The 12,567-nt window shown below is 41.6% G+C and overlaps 1 protein-coding gene and 1 long non-coding RNA gene across 2 annotated transcripts; one reads left to right on the plus strand and one right to left on the minus strand.

Annotated features, from left to right (window-relative positions):
- Window positions 1-13: 13 nt before the first annotated feature.
- Window positions 14-8,538, minus strand: Mak16 (MAK16 homolog). Its single transcript, XM_051182233.1, has 10 exons — window positions 8,433-8,538; window positions 6,364-6,413; window positions 6,177-6,286; window positions 6,031-6,095; window positions 5,704-5,855; window positions 4,443-4,497; window positions 2,700-2,774; window positions 974-1,084; window positions 640-705; window positions 14-463 (listed from the first exon to the last, which is right to left on the minus strand). The coding sequence occupies exons 1-10, from the start codon at window positions 8,445-8,447 to the stop codon at window positions 272-274; spliced, it is 891 nt and encodes a 296-aa protein (XP_051038190.1). The 5' UTR covers window positions 8,448-8,538; the 3' UTR covers window positions 14-271.
- Window positions 5,294-6,451, plus strand: LOC127220400 (uncharacterized). The gene is made up of 2 exons (XR_007834367.1): window positions 5,294-5,380; window positions 6,198-6,451. It is a non-coding gene; the product is annotated as an uncharacterized LOC127220400 (long non-coding RNA).
- Window positions 8,539-12,567: the final 4,029 nt, after the last annotated feature.

Consider the following 12,567-nt stretch of genomic DNA (forward strand, 5'->3'; position numbering starts at 1 on the left):
AATGGGGAGGGGAGAGTTTAGCATTTGTAATTTAGAAATATTTACAGGCAAAATGTCATTCCAGTCCCAGGAACTCATCTGTTAGGCCCCTTGGGCTCAAGCTGTTACAGTACATGTTAGAAAAATAGTCTACAATTGAGAATCTCCAGTCACTCCAGATTTTTGCTCTACTGAAGTGACATAAATATTAACAATATAAATACTGTATGAAATATAGCACAAAAGAGCACAGTGGAAAGTGTTGACTTTTTGGGATAAATGTGACTGGAACTCATGTGGTTTTGGCTTTGGTCATGGGCTCTGTTTCCTGCTCATACTCTATTTCCACATAGGCCCGTTTTTTCCGCAAAGGTCCTTTCAAGGGTGCTTTGCCTTTGTGCTTGGCCTTAAGTGCCTTTTCTTCTTCACTGGAGGATTCTTCATCCTGTTCTTCATCACTGCCAGCATCCAGTTTATCCATATCCTAATATGCAGAGACACAAGTCAGAGCAGGAAAGTGCAGGGTTTCTCCAAACTCCCTTTCCCGGCTCTGCCAGTTCAGGAGAGACCATAGGGCTCATCTGCTCTTGTGTGTTCAGATCCTCCCTGCTTTCCCTGCTTGCTGCAGGCACAGGACATTCTTTACCCCACAGAACTCACCTCAAAGTCACTCAGGTCACTCTCATCTACCTCATCATCTTCTACAAACTCTCTTTTCCCCACATCCTAAAATAAAACAGTTAACAATTAGGGGGGGAAATCAATGAAGATCCAGTTTAGGTATCTAATTTTACCTCTTTTCATGAATGAGTGAATCAGAGTCTACCTACATATTCAGCTACAAAAATCTACTATCAAGCTTAACATTAGAAAGAAAAACCAAATTTAAACTTATGATACAAAAGGGGGTGTAAGTAATGTTCCCTTCTGAATTACATGAGGACCTATCATAATAAAGATTACGTTGTTTTAAAACAAGACAAACCATACTCACCTCTTCATCTTCCTCCTCATCCTCCTCTTCATCTTCAGAGTCACTCTCTGCTTCCTGTTTCTCTAGGGCCTTGTCAAAGGCATGTATGGGGAAGTTGTAGATGTCGCCATACTGAAGAACAAACAGACTGCCTTTAACTATTTTTGAGAATTACATTTTTCAGAATTCTTCTGCCTGACAAGCACATTATTCATCAACAGGGACTAAATAAGAAGCCTGGGATGAACAATTGTTCTATGGTTTTCCAACCTAGGTACAGTATGTTTACATTTAACAATCAGTGGTTGGTATTAAATAGAAGGCTTCTATGGAAAAGAGAACCACAACATTTCAAACTACTCATTTATGCAACCACATGCATTGGGACAAATCTAATTTTGTTTAGAAAGGGAAATAATGTTTTAATCACCTTTCCATTTTTCTAAATGACACTGACCTTAGTCAAAAGGCTAAGACATCTTAAAAAAGATTTTTAAAAACTCATTTTAAAGAGCATCAAATTAGAGTAAGACATAGAAGCAAAAACTCTTATCGGGATTGAGGATGGAGCTCAGTTCACATAAAAATTCCTGGTTCAATCCCCAACATCATATATACCTGCACAGTGATGGACACCTATAACCCAGCATGTGGGAGGTTGGAGGCAGGAGGATCAAGAATTTAAACTCATCTTTTGTTACATAGTGACTCCTGAGGCTATCATCAGTTATCTGGGGTATCATGAAATTACAGTCTCAAAACAACAAAATAAACTATAGGGAGGTGCTGAAGTGTGTGAGTTTGCTGATGACATGGGCATGGCCATGCCAAGGACCCCAGAGCATCAGATCCATGGAAGAATGGCAAAGTTTCCTCTCGGGGTGAGGCTCAGAGAGGGATGGCAAAGCTGTCTTCTGGTCTGTATACACATGTTGACAGTGTGTGCAGAAAATGGCTACTATAGCTCTGCATCTCCCAACATTTATGGTCTGAAGAAGTCCTCACTACAAAGACTGCTCCAAATGAGATTTAGCTGAACCTGTCCCTGCTCCCTTGTTCAGCTGTGTGCAACAACCAGCCTTCCTGTTCAGCTCTCTATAGTAAACATGCTGAGCTTGGAAGGTTCTCAGGTTTCTCATCCAAAAGCCCAATCCATCCAATCGCAACTTTCTGCCAATCTATCTTTATTCTTCATTGCTGCCTGGAGTCAGGTCTGTCCCTGGAGGCTGTGCATGGACAGGAAAAACAAAAAGCCTAAGACTACTTATTTATGGTTTTTGAGACAGGATTTCTATGTAGCTTTAGAGGCTGTCCTGGACTTTTATGTTTTTATATAGAACTGTTGATCTTGGGAGTGTAAACTGGAAATAAGGAAAAAAGTCTCATCAGAAAGACAGGCCCACATGAATTTGGACAAACTGCAGTGGGAAGGCCATTTGTGATATGCTTAAAAATAAATACATTAGGGGTGGTAGTGGTGGTGCATGCCTTTAATCCCAGCACTTGGAAGGCAGAAGCAAATAGATCACTAGTTGGAGGTCAGCCTGATTTATAAAGTGAGTTCCAGGACAGCCAGGGCTGTCACACAGAGAAACCCTGCCCCGAAAAACCAAATAAATAAATAAATAAATAAACAAACAAACACGTAAGCAAATAAACAGTTTGGGGGAAATGCTCTTTCTGTACTTCCTAGCATACTACTACTACTTAGGAAAACACATGCTCCCAACACTACTAGCTTTCTCACCGTATCTTGTTTCAGTCTTTCCAGTAATTCCTTCTCAATGGCATTGTCCAGCTGGGCAGCTATTAATGCTTTTTCCTATAAGAAAAAGAGCAAATCCATTACTCTGTTAGGACTCATTTTCTCATCTGTACAAATAAATTACCAGTTTTTAATAACAGTATAATGTAATGTGGTTATTTCCTACTGGCCTCCATTAGTGAGGCTTTTGTTTCTAGTCAGATACATTTCTTCTTTCCCCCCTCAAAGCCTCTTGGGAACCTTTCAATTAAACAATTCCCTTCTATAATTTGCATAAATGTAACAAATAAATCCTATGGCTTTAGCAATAGTATTCTAAGTTTTCAATGAGCCCTTGATAGACAAGACTACACATATATGCCTACATACACTTAAAAAATATCATAGGGGTTGGGGGAGCTGGCTCCATTGGTAAAATGCTTAACCTGAAAACATGAGGACCTGAGTTTATACTCCCAGGATCCACGCAGGAAGTCAGGCATGATGGCACATACCATTAATTGTGCCAAGAGCAAGGGAGGAGGCAGAGACAGGTTGACCCCTGGAAGTCTGTGGGAAAGATTTTTGCTTACAGAATTGAGACCAAAAAAGATCTCAAATAGTAGAATGAGTCTGAGGACTGTCAGCCAAAGCTGTCCTCTGATTTCCATGCACATGCTACACCATGCAAGTGTGCACTGAACACAATATGTAAATACATTAGAGGATTAAAAAAGTGTCAGAAAACTTTTGGTAAGAAGGGGAGGCCTCTGAATTCACAGGGAGAAAGTGTACACACTCTGAAAAGTTTGCTTGAACATGGGAGACTCAATAGCTGGACTTGAAAAAAAATGGGTGCATAATGAATGGAGAATTAAGAATTCATAATGATTGTAGTCTCCAATCACATAAGCTATGTGCAGTACACACCTGCAATTCCAGTACCATGGGATGCTGAGGAAGGAGGATCATGTATGACCAGTTTAGGTCACACAGTAAGATGGACAGCAATGAGATGATAGATTAGAGATATAAAAGCACCAAAGATTATTGAAGGCGCTCCTTAAAAGGACAAAGGGAGGGAGATGTTATCTGGTGAAAGAGAAAGAAATAGAAATGCCAAAAAATGAATGAAAACTGGAGCTTGTCGGGAACAGCTGATAAGTGTACATATGTCTTGAAGATCATAGAAGCTCAGCTCGACTCAGAAGAATCAGTGAGAAGGACAGACAGAATATCCTCTGAACAAAATCTGGAGAGTCTTGAACAGGCTATTCTCTCTTCATGCATGCCATCACCACCCCTCTTTACTTCAGAGCAGCTTAATCCAACATCAGAGCAGTGTGTCCTGGTTTTGTTTTTTTTTACAAGAATCCCACAATCAAAACCTTTCAATTTTCTAAGTAATATAATCAAAATAGCCACAAGGCTACTTAAAGACAGGGTTTAAACTCTGCTGAAGGTAATGTATGAGACAGGCAATGTCAAAATTCTAAATTCAGAAATGTTTAATGACTTGAAGAATTTTAGACATGGAGTTATCTAAAATACCTTTTTCCCATTATATCCAAACACCCCAAAGTATCTATTTTTACCCTTCAGTGAAAATCATAATAATCTGAAGACATGAAAGAGATCCCATGTCTGACGATAACTGCCCATCTGTGACTCATTATTATGAGTTCCATGCATCTCACTCCTTTCTCACATGAAAATACAAACATTGTAAATATCAGAACACGTTACCTCTCTTCTTTTTTCCCTTCGTTCAACCTTCTTACTCAAAGGAACAAGTTTCTTCCTAGAAGAAATCAAATACATTAGAAAATTCAAGTTCATTTTGAATTAGAACTGATTTTGTGTGGCTAACCTCCATATGGCAAGATAGAGCATGTAAGTTTCTAGATACTCAGGCTGCTCGTAGAGCTCAGTGACCGAACATCTGTCCAGCACATTCAAGGCTCTACATGTACATATGTGCATGAACACACACAACACCTACAGTTGAATTATATGAAAGTCAGGAGCCCAGGTAGTAGCAGCTCACATCAGTAACTTAGCACTAAGTTGAGACAGAAGGATCACTGTGAGTTGGAAACTACGTAAGTTTCCAGGCCAGCTTGGAGGGCTTGATGTCTTAACTCTACCAAAAGATTTTTCTTGTTTGTTTTTGTTTTTCGAGACAGGGTCTCTCTGTGTCCTGGCTGTACTGGAACTTGCTTTGTAGACTAGACTGTCCTTGAACTCAGTGATTCACCTGCCTCTACCTCAAGAGTGGTGGGATTAAAAGTGTGTGCAACTGCCGGGTGGTGGTGGTGGTGGTGGTGGTGGTGGTGGTGGTGGTGGTGCACACCTTTAATCCCAGCACTTGGGAGGCAGAGGCAGGTGGATCTCTGTGAGTTCGAGACCAGCCTGGTCTACAGAGTGAGTTTCAGGACAGGCTCAAAAGCTACACAAAGAAACCCTGTCTCAAAACAACAACAAAAAATTATGTGCAACCACATCCAGCTATAAAAGTCAGATATTAACATGTGTTTTAATGTGTTTACTTTTGTTTTCTTTAGGTTCACCATAATAAAATTAATCCTTCAAAGAAAAAGGAATTTCTGGAAAAGGTTCACGTGATTTTTAACATTCTCTGCTGATCTCAATGAAAAGGCCTTTATCTCATACACCCTCAGAAGGTATTCTATTAGTCCTGTGGGTTCCACTCTTGACTCCAGAGTGGAGTTCATACGCCTGTTAATCACAATTTTAGACCATTCCGAAACCTTTCATTTCAGCCTTTCTGAGGGACTCCCACAGAACAATTTCTAGGCAGGCAGGATAACAATCACATATTCTACTTTAAAATCCTGCAGAGCTATTGAACACATCTTCATCCCAAAGTTTTTTCTTGCCATATCAGATTAGTCATGGTTGAATTTAATACAAAACACTGCTTGTGCCGTGGTCTAGGAAAAGGTGGTAGGCCAAAAGTGAGTAAAGAAATGAACTTGGTCCTTACTGTCGCTTCAGTGTAAGTTTTCTAATTCGAATCAGGTACTGGGTAATCTTGGTAAACCTCTGCTTGCACTTGTGCCGAATGAAGCGAGGCCAGTAAATTAAATTTTCATCTATTTGTTCCAATGCTTTCTCATAGTTTTTACTAAGTCGAACCTGTGGGATAGAAAAGGGAAACATGAGGGGGAAAGGTTAAATCAGGTTAGGTCAGTACCAACAGGGCATACATAATGAAGATGGCTTCAAATTCTAGAGATGGCCCAGGGAAGAGAGAAGCACATTGCATTCTTGCTCTTAACCTGTGGTCACTGTAGCTTTCTCAGAGCCTTACCCGTTCCCAGAGCCGCCGAGGAAAAGCTGCTCGTTCTATAACCTTCATATACAGGTAGCACTGTCCTGAGGAGAAGTTAAACAGCTGTGTTATTATTTATAGAGACTAGGAAGAACCTGTTATAAACTATTGTGAAGTTTTCATACCTTTCTCTTCTTTAATTGTAGCATACTGACTATTTGCCAGAGGACAGGACGACCGATTGCACAGCCCAGTCAGACTATATTCATTTCTGCAAAAGCCCTGAGTCTTGGTTCTAGGATGCAAGGAGAATAATGTTTACAACCAAGGGGGCAACTAAATGCAGGTCAGTCTAGGCTGCAATATACTCACCTTATTTTGAAAGAACAAAACTGTCTGTTTCCCAGTGTATTCCAGATAACCTGCAAGACAAAGTAAAAGCCCTTTTGCTCTGGCCTCAAAGATGTTGCTGAATATAAAAAGAGACAGTGTTCTCCAGGCTACAAACAGTGCTCAATGGTAGAATTCTTCCTAGCATGTGCAAAGGTGTTGAGTCTCCACCATCACCAAAACACAAACAGAAAATGAGAACCCTGCCATAGCACAGTGCTGTAGTACCTCAATGAGGAAAGGGCTTTTAGGGAATGAAAAGAAATTTTTTTTAATAGGTTTGATTTCTTTCCTTTACACAGTAACATAGACTTGTAAAATAAAACAAACAAACAAATCCACCTAAATATAGCGGCCCGTGCTGACAAACTTTAATCCCAGCCCTAAGGAGACAGAGCTTTGTAAATTCAAGGCCAGCCTGGTCTATAGGACTTAACTACTTAGCAACAGAATTTCATTAACAGTTGGCAACTATTTTCCCCAATTTTTTCCAGTATATACATTTACTCTACCATCTATAATATGAACCCCTGTATAGTGTTAAAATTAATCATATCACATATACCTTGTAACTTTTCACATGTCTGCATTATCTATTTATGAAGGCCGCACACTACTAGATACTTAGATATACATGCCACAACTTTATTACCTTTTACTACCTCTCACTAGTTCATGTGTTCTTTATTCTAATGCAAAAGCACTGACGTCTCCATAAACTCTTGAGTGTTTGTTGGATAAAAGAAAGAACAGTCCTTCAGGCACCATCTATAGTACATAAATGATGCATCAACAAGTTGCAGTCAATTTAAGAACTGTATATGGGTGTATGAGAATATAGAGGTCTTTGGATGGACTACCTTCAGGAACTGAGAAAGACTAGTGCAATTAAAGGGAAAAGTGAAGAAATGTCAAAGAATTAAACACATGTTGGGGATTTAATAGGGATGTCTGATGGGGGAGGAAGGAAACAAAAAATGAAATGGGAAAGGAGGATAACATTCAAGCTTGTGTTTAAACATCATTGGGTCAGACGGTTTTCCTAAGCACCAGATTTGTCTATTCATCTAGCTGCCCACCTGGCATCTCTAAAAGGATCCAGATGATAAACACAGCCAAATGGAACTCCCAGTTCCACACTCCTCCAAAGAATACAGCATTCCTCCCAGTTCCTACTAAAAGAACCTAAAAAATTTCCTCCAGGATTCAACTTGACCTTGCAAGTGTATCAAATCCATCACCCCTCTCTCATCCTCTTGATTCCTGTAAAGAGTCCCATTGGTGTCCTCTATATTCCACCTTCCCCATCCATCTCCAGTCTTTAAACCTTTACCATTCCTACCCTCCTTCAGTGGCTGGCTCATTCCCATTTTTTGTCTTTATCCAAATGTCTGCCTGGCCTTATCTGCAGTGCTCTCTCCTCCTTGTCCATTACTCATCTTCCGTGGTACCATTTACCATGCAAACGTTGCATGTTTATTCTCCATCCCCAGAGGGCTCTGTGAGCAGAAGTATTTTTGTCTGACTGGTAAACAAAATCCTCGGTAATTATTACCACAGTGCCTACACACTTAATTGATTAAGTATTTACAACTCCTGTAAACAGACGAACGTACGATACTTTCGAAATTACGACTCAGGCAGTAGAGCAAGGTAAAGAAAATTCTAACACAGGAAAAGCAGACTTAAAAGGAACGCTCATGGATGATCAGGGCTCTTAAATATGAATTCTAAACTTCGCACCTCTCCCGCCTTCCAAGGCCCGGGGCAACTAACATCCAGCCTGTACTGCCACAGGGGCCTTTACTGCTAGGCATCAGAGATTAAGTCGAGCCGATGGGCTGAGGTTGGGGTGTCTTGGCCTTTTAACCGCAGTGGAGGCGCTGAGATAAACTAGACTGGGAACCCACTGGAAAATCGGGGTTCTGGAAGTCTCGCAATCCGAGAAAACAGAAGACGAACAAGCCATTTAAGTATATGGATCTGAGTCCTAAATGAGCGAAATGTCCTGCACAAACCCGGGGGCTCCAGACCAAAGGGAGCGAACTCACATCATCCGACTGCATGGTGTCGGCGGGTCAGCACGCCGCGTTAGGCAGGACCAGGAAAGCAGACATGCTCCTTCCGGGGAGTCACTTCCTGATAGCCTGGCCTGACCTATCGCGAGGAAGCCTCAATCTCGCGGAAGCCCATGACGTCTGCTAGTGGACTGAGCGTGCGCGCTTCCGCGTCCTAGCGCTGGGCGGGTTCTGGGCGTGCTCGCCTCCGGCGTCCTTTGCCATAGAGACAGAGGCGGCAGCAAGCGCGTCTTTTTCGCTAAGTGTTTGGAGCGCTTGCGCCTGGAGTCTTCCTCCTCAGTGGCAGGCTATGTTGTCAGATCATGTGGACTCGCTCCAACCTCTAAAGAGCGGGACTCCTTTGTCCTAATTGAAGGCGCCCTCCCGACCCCCCATCGTGCACGCGCGGGGACTTAATGCCACCACCGCCCTACTTCTGGGCTGTGGCCACGAACCTGTCCTGCTTGAAGGTGTCAGCTCTTTTACCATCCTGCTGCGACTTCTAACAGTCATCTCCGTCCTCACGTTGAAATACACACCGTAGAACGACTTTAAAGCTAAACAACAAACAAAAACCTGTGTGCAAGCAACCCAAACTGACAGATTCAATGTCTCATCCTTGCTCCTCCCATAGGAGTGCTGGGATCAAACTCAGGTTACCAGGCTCATACAACCTCCTGAATCATCATCCACTGAGAAAAATGCTTTTTAAAGAACACTAATATCAAGCAATTTTGGAGCAACTGCCATGTACCAGATACAGTCCTAGGGTCTGTCTAGGGAAACAACAGCAAAGAGGATTCTACGCCCTCAAGGTGCTTACTTAGTAACAGGGTTTTTAGAAAATAAATAAGACATGTCATATACTGTATAATGTACTATTTCCGTTCTAGTAAGTGCTGTAAAAGCAATGAAGCAGTTATGCACCATATACAACTCTCAGCTATTTGGGAGGCAGAGATTGGAAGATTGCTTTTGTTCAGGAGGTTGAGTCCTATAGAGAGGCCACATCTCGATGATGATGATGATAGATATAATGATAAAGCAAAGGCAGTTAGTGGAAATAGAGGGGGTTTCTTAGAAAGGGTTACTGGGGAACTCCATAGAAGCGATAACTGAATAGGGAACACCAATGAGGGGAAGCTCTAGTAAGTCATGACAACATGAGTGCCAGTGAGGAAGGATAAAGAGCAAATGCAGAAGCCAGAATCCCACAGGTAATGCTTAGAGGAAAGACTAGTAAGGGAAAATTCCGGCCAGAGAATGGAAAGCAAGAGGAAACAACAGAAGGAAATGAGATCAGGAGGAACCAGACTCAGAGGGTATGCAACCTTCACACTAAACTCGTGGGGTCTTGAAAAAAAAAAATCTGGGCACATAGATTGCATCTCTGATCAAACAGAATAACAGAACATAGCATCATGGTATTGATTCTCACAGATAACCATTGAAGAGAGGTTACAATAAAAAATATGTTAAGCTGGTTGTTGATGGAGCACGCCTTTTATCCCAGCACTTGAAAGGCAGAGGCATGTGGATCTCTGTGAATTCAAGTCCATCCCGGTCTACAGAGCAAGTACCAGGACAGGCTCCAAAGCTACACAGAGGAAAAAGAAATAAATGACAGCTTGGTGCAGCAAGAATACTTCCTAAACCATCAAGATCCAAAATTCAATCAATGCCAAGACATTTGGGAAGTCCTTGAAAGCTCATTTGGGGATGGTGGAAAGTTATTTCTCACTAACTGATGGGTACCCTGTTTTTAATTGGGTTATTTGTTTCCTTGATATCCAGTTTTTTAATTGTAGTGAACCACTATCAGATGTGTAGTTGGTAGATATTTTTCCCTATTCTGTAGCCTGCCACTGTTCTCACATGATTGTGCCCCAGAAGCCACATCTGTGGGTCAGGCAGAAATTGTAGACACATTTTTTTTAATTTCCCCAAAGAGAAATAGCCAACATTCTGGCATGAGAGGGATATATATATATATATATATATATATATATATATATGTGTACATATGTTTTTTTTAAAGCGTTTGTATTAATGACTCTGAATACTGGGCTTCTATCTGAGTGAGACTTGTTAGAACAGTATTATTGGGGATGAAAAGAACAATGGTTATGTTTTTCTTCCCCTTGTGTTTAAGAAGGACAATTGCCTGCCCTTCTGAATTGGTGGAGTGGAAGGGTTCCTGGGACAAGATTGGAGGAACATCTGCTTTGAGACTCAGGTGTACTTCTTAAGCAAAGTGGGAAAATGCAGAAGGCAGAACAAAGAAGGTACCAAGAGCTTCATCTCCCACTTCTATCTCTTTACATTTAGCACAGAGAAACCTCAATTCACTTAAAGGATGTGGAAAGTCTGGCTGGCAGCCTTCACCCAGCTGTGGATTGGTTTTGAAAAAGCAGGGCTAAGAGTCCTTCAAGTGACAGTTTGATCCTCTATCCTTGATCTCTCTCTTTGAAAGCAATCTCCAAGAGAGTCTTTTTGAGGCATTCTTCAAGAGATTATGAGCTGAACAATAAAGGAAGATAAGTATGTTTTTGTAACCCCAGCCCACAAGGATAGTCTAAAATTCCAAGGAAAGGCTTATATTTTTCATAATGCACAAATTCCCTAGTATAAGCATTATATCACATATGTATTATATTACCCTTTAGACATTAGGGATTCTGCAATATTTGATTCCCTGGAAATAGGCTACATTTTTAAAATGTGTCTGAATTTTTAAAATATGACCTCTTACCATCTTGCCTTCAGAAAACTTGAGACTCTGATGGGGCAGCAAACAAGATGAACAGATAACATGTCATGCTGAATGAGAAGAGCAATTAGGACAAGGACTGGGGAGTGGTGAGAAGGTTGTTTCAAACAAGGCATCAAGCAAAACCTCTCTTAGGAGAGAAAGCTTGGTTGTTAAACCCTAAGACTTGCCAGGCAGTGATGGTACACACCTTTAATGGGAGGCAGAGGCAGGCAGATGTCTGTGAGTTCGAGACCAGCCAGGTCTATAACCTGGTCTACACCTGGGATGCAGCTATACCATCGGGCACAGTATGTTTACCTGACATCTAAAGGTATAGAATTTCAGTGTGTGTGCTTTATATGTGGGCAGTGGCTGGAGGGGAGAGCTTACCACATGTTTCCATAACTATATAAGACTTAAATATTCTAATGCTTGTTACAATAATTGTTTTTTCTTTTTGTCCTGGTTTTCTTTCTGTTGTTGGGATAAAACACCATGACCTAAAGCGATTTGGGGAGTGAAAGGATGATTTCAGCCTACAGTTTATGGTTTGTTGTGATGGGAAGTGAGGGCAGGAGTTTGAGACAGGGACTGAAGCAAAGGCCATGGAGGAGCACTGCCTACTGGCTTGCTCTTCATGCTCCTGTTCAACTACCTTTCTTATATCTCCCAGGACTATCTGCCCAGGGGTGATACCTCTTACCGTGGACTGAGCCCTTCCACACCAATCATTACTCAGGAAAATGACTCCCCTCCCCCCATACTTGCTTACAGGCCAATATGGTGGAGGTATCTTCTCAGTTAAGGTTCCTCCTTCCAATTGACTCTAGTTTGTGCCACCTTGACAAAGCAAAACCAAAACCAACCATACAAAAAACCCAATCAGGACTGAATGGGAGTCCTATACAATGGGGGCTTCCTTCTGGCCTCTGGATTAGTCACAAACCACACCTGTTTTCACAGAGAGACCCTTTATTAATCAGAGAAGAAAAGTTAAAGTGGCTGGTTTCTGATTCAGGCAGAAAACAGCAGCAAATGATCTTGCAGGTATAAAGGGGAAGTCTGTATCAGAATGGTCTGGGATGCAGTGGTAAAGGAGACAGGGGACAAGGGAAAGGGGCAGAGGTGTCTGTCCCTGAGGAACAAAGGACTGTTTCTGGATGGAGGGTAGACGGACATGGCACACAGCAAATGGTGGTTTATAAAGGTAAAATGGGAAACCCCGTGTTAAGGTGAGGTGTTTAATTTTAATTGGATATGCTATTTAGGTGAACCAAAGGGGGCTTCTGGCTGTTCAACTTTGGTAGTCAGTCTCAGGAGGAGGAAGTGGCCAATTATGCTAGCTTTAGGAATGGAACTAGTAGTTTTCTTTTTCTT

Source organism: Phodopus roborovskii, unplaced genomic scaffold, assembly GCF_943737965.1.
Source record: "Phodopus roborovskii unplaced genomic scaffold, PHOROB, whole genome shotgun sequence".
NCBI classification, from domain to species: domain Eukaryota; kingdom Metazoa; phylum Chordata; class Mammalia; order Rodentia; family Cricetidae; genus Phodopus; species Phodopus roborovskii.

Excerpts from the sequence above, each read along its gene's own strand:
- Mak16 (XM_051182233.1), bottom strand. Across the intron at positions 6,096-6,176 it reads TACAATTAAAGAAGAGAAAG|GACAGTGCTACCTGTATATG; the intron begins GTATGAAAACTT and ends ACTTCTCCTCAG. Across the intron at positions 5,856-6,030 it reads CTCGGCGGCTCTGGGAACGG|GTTCGACTTAGTAAAAACTA; the intron begins GTAAGGCTCTGA and ends TCTATCCCACAG.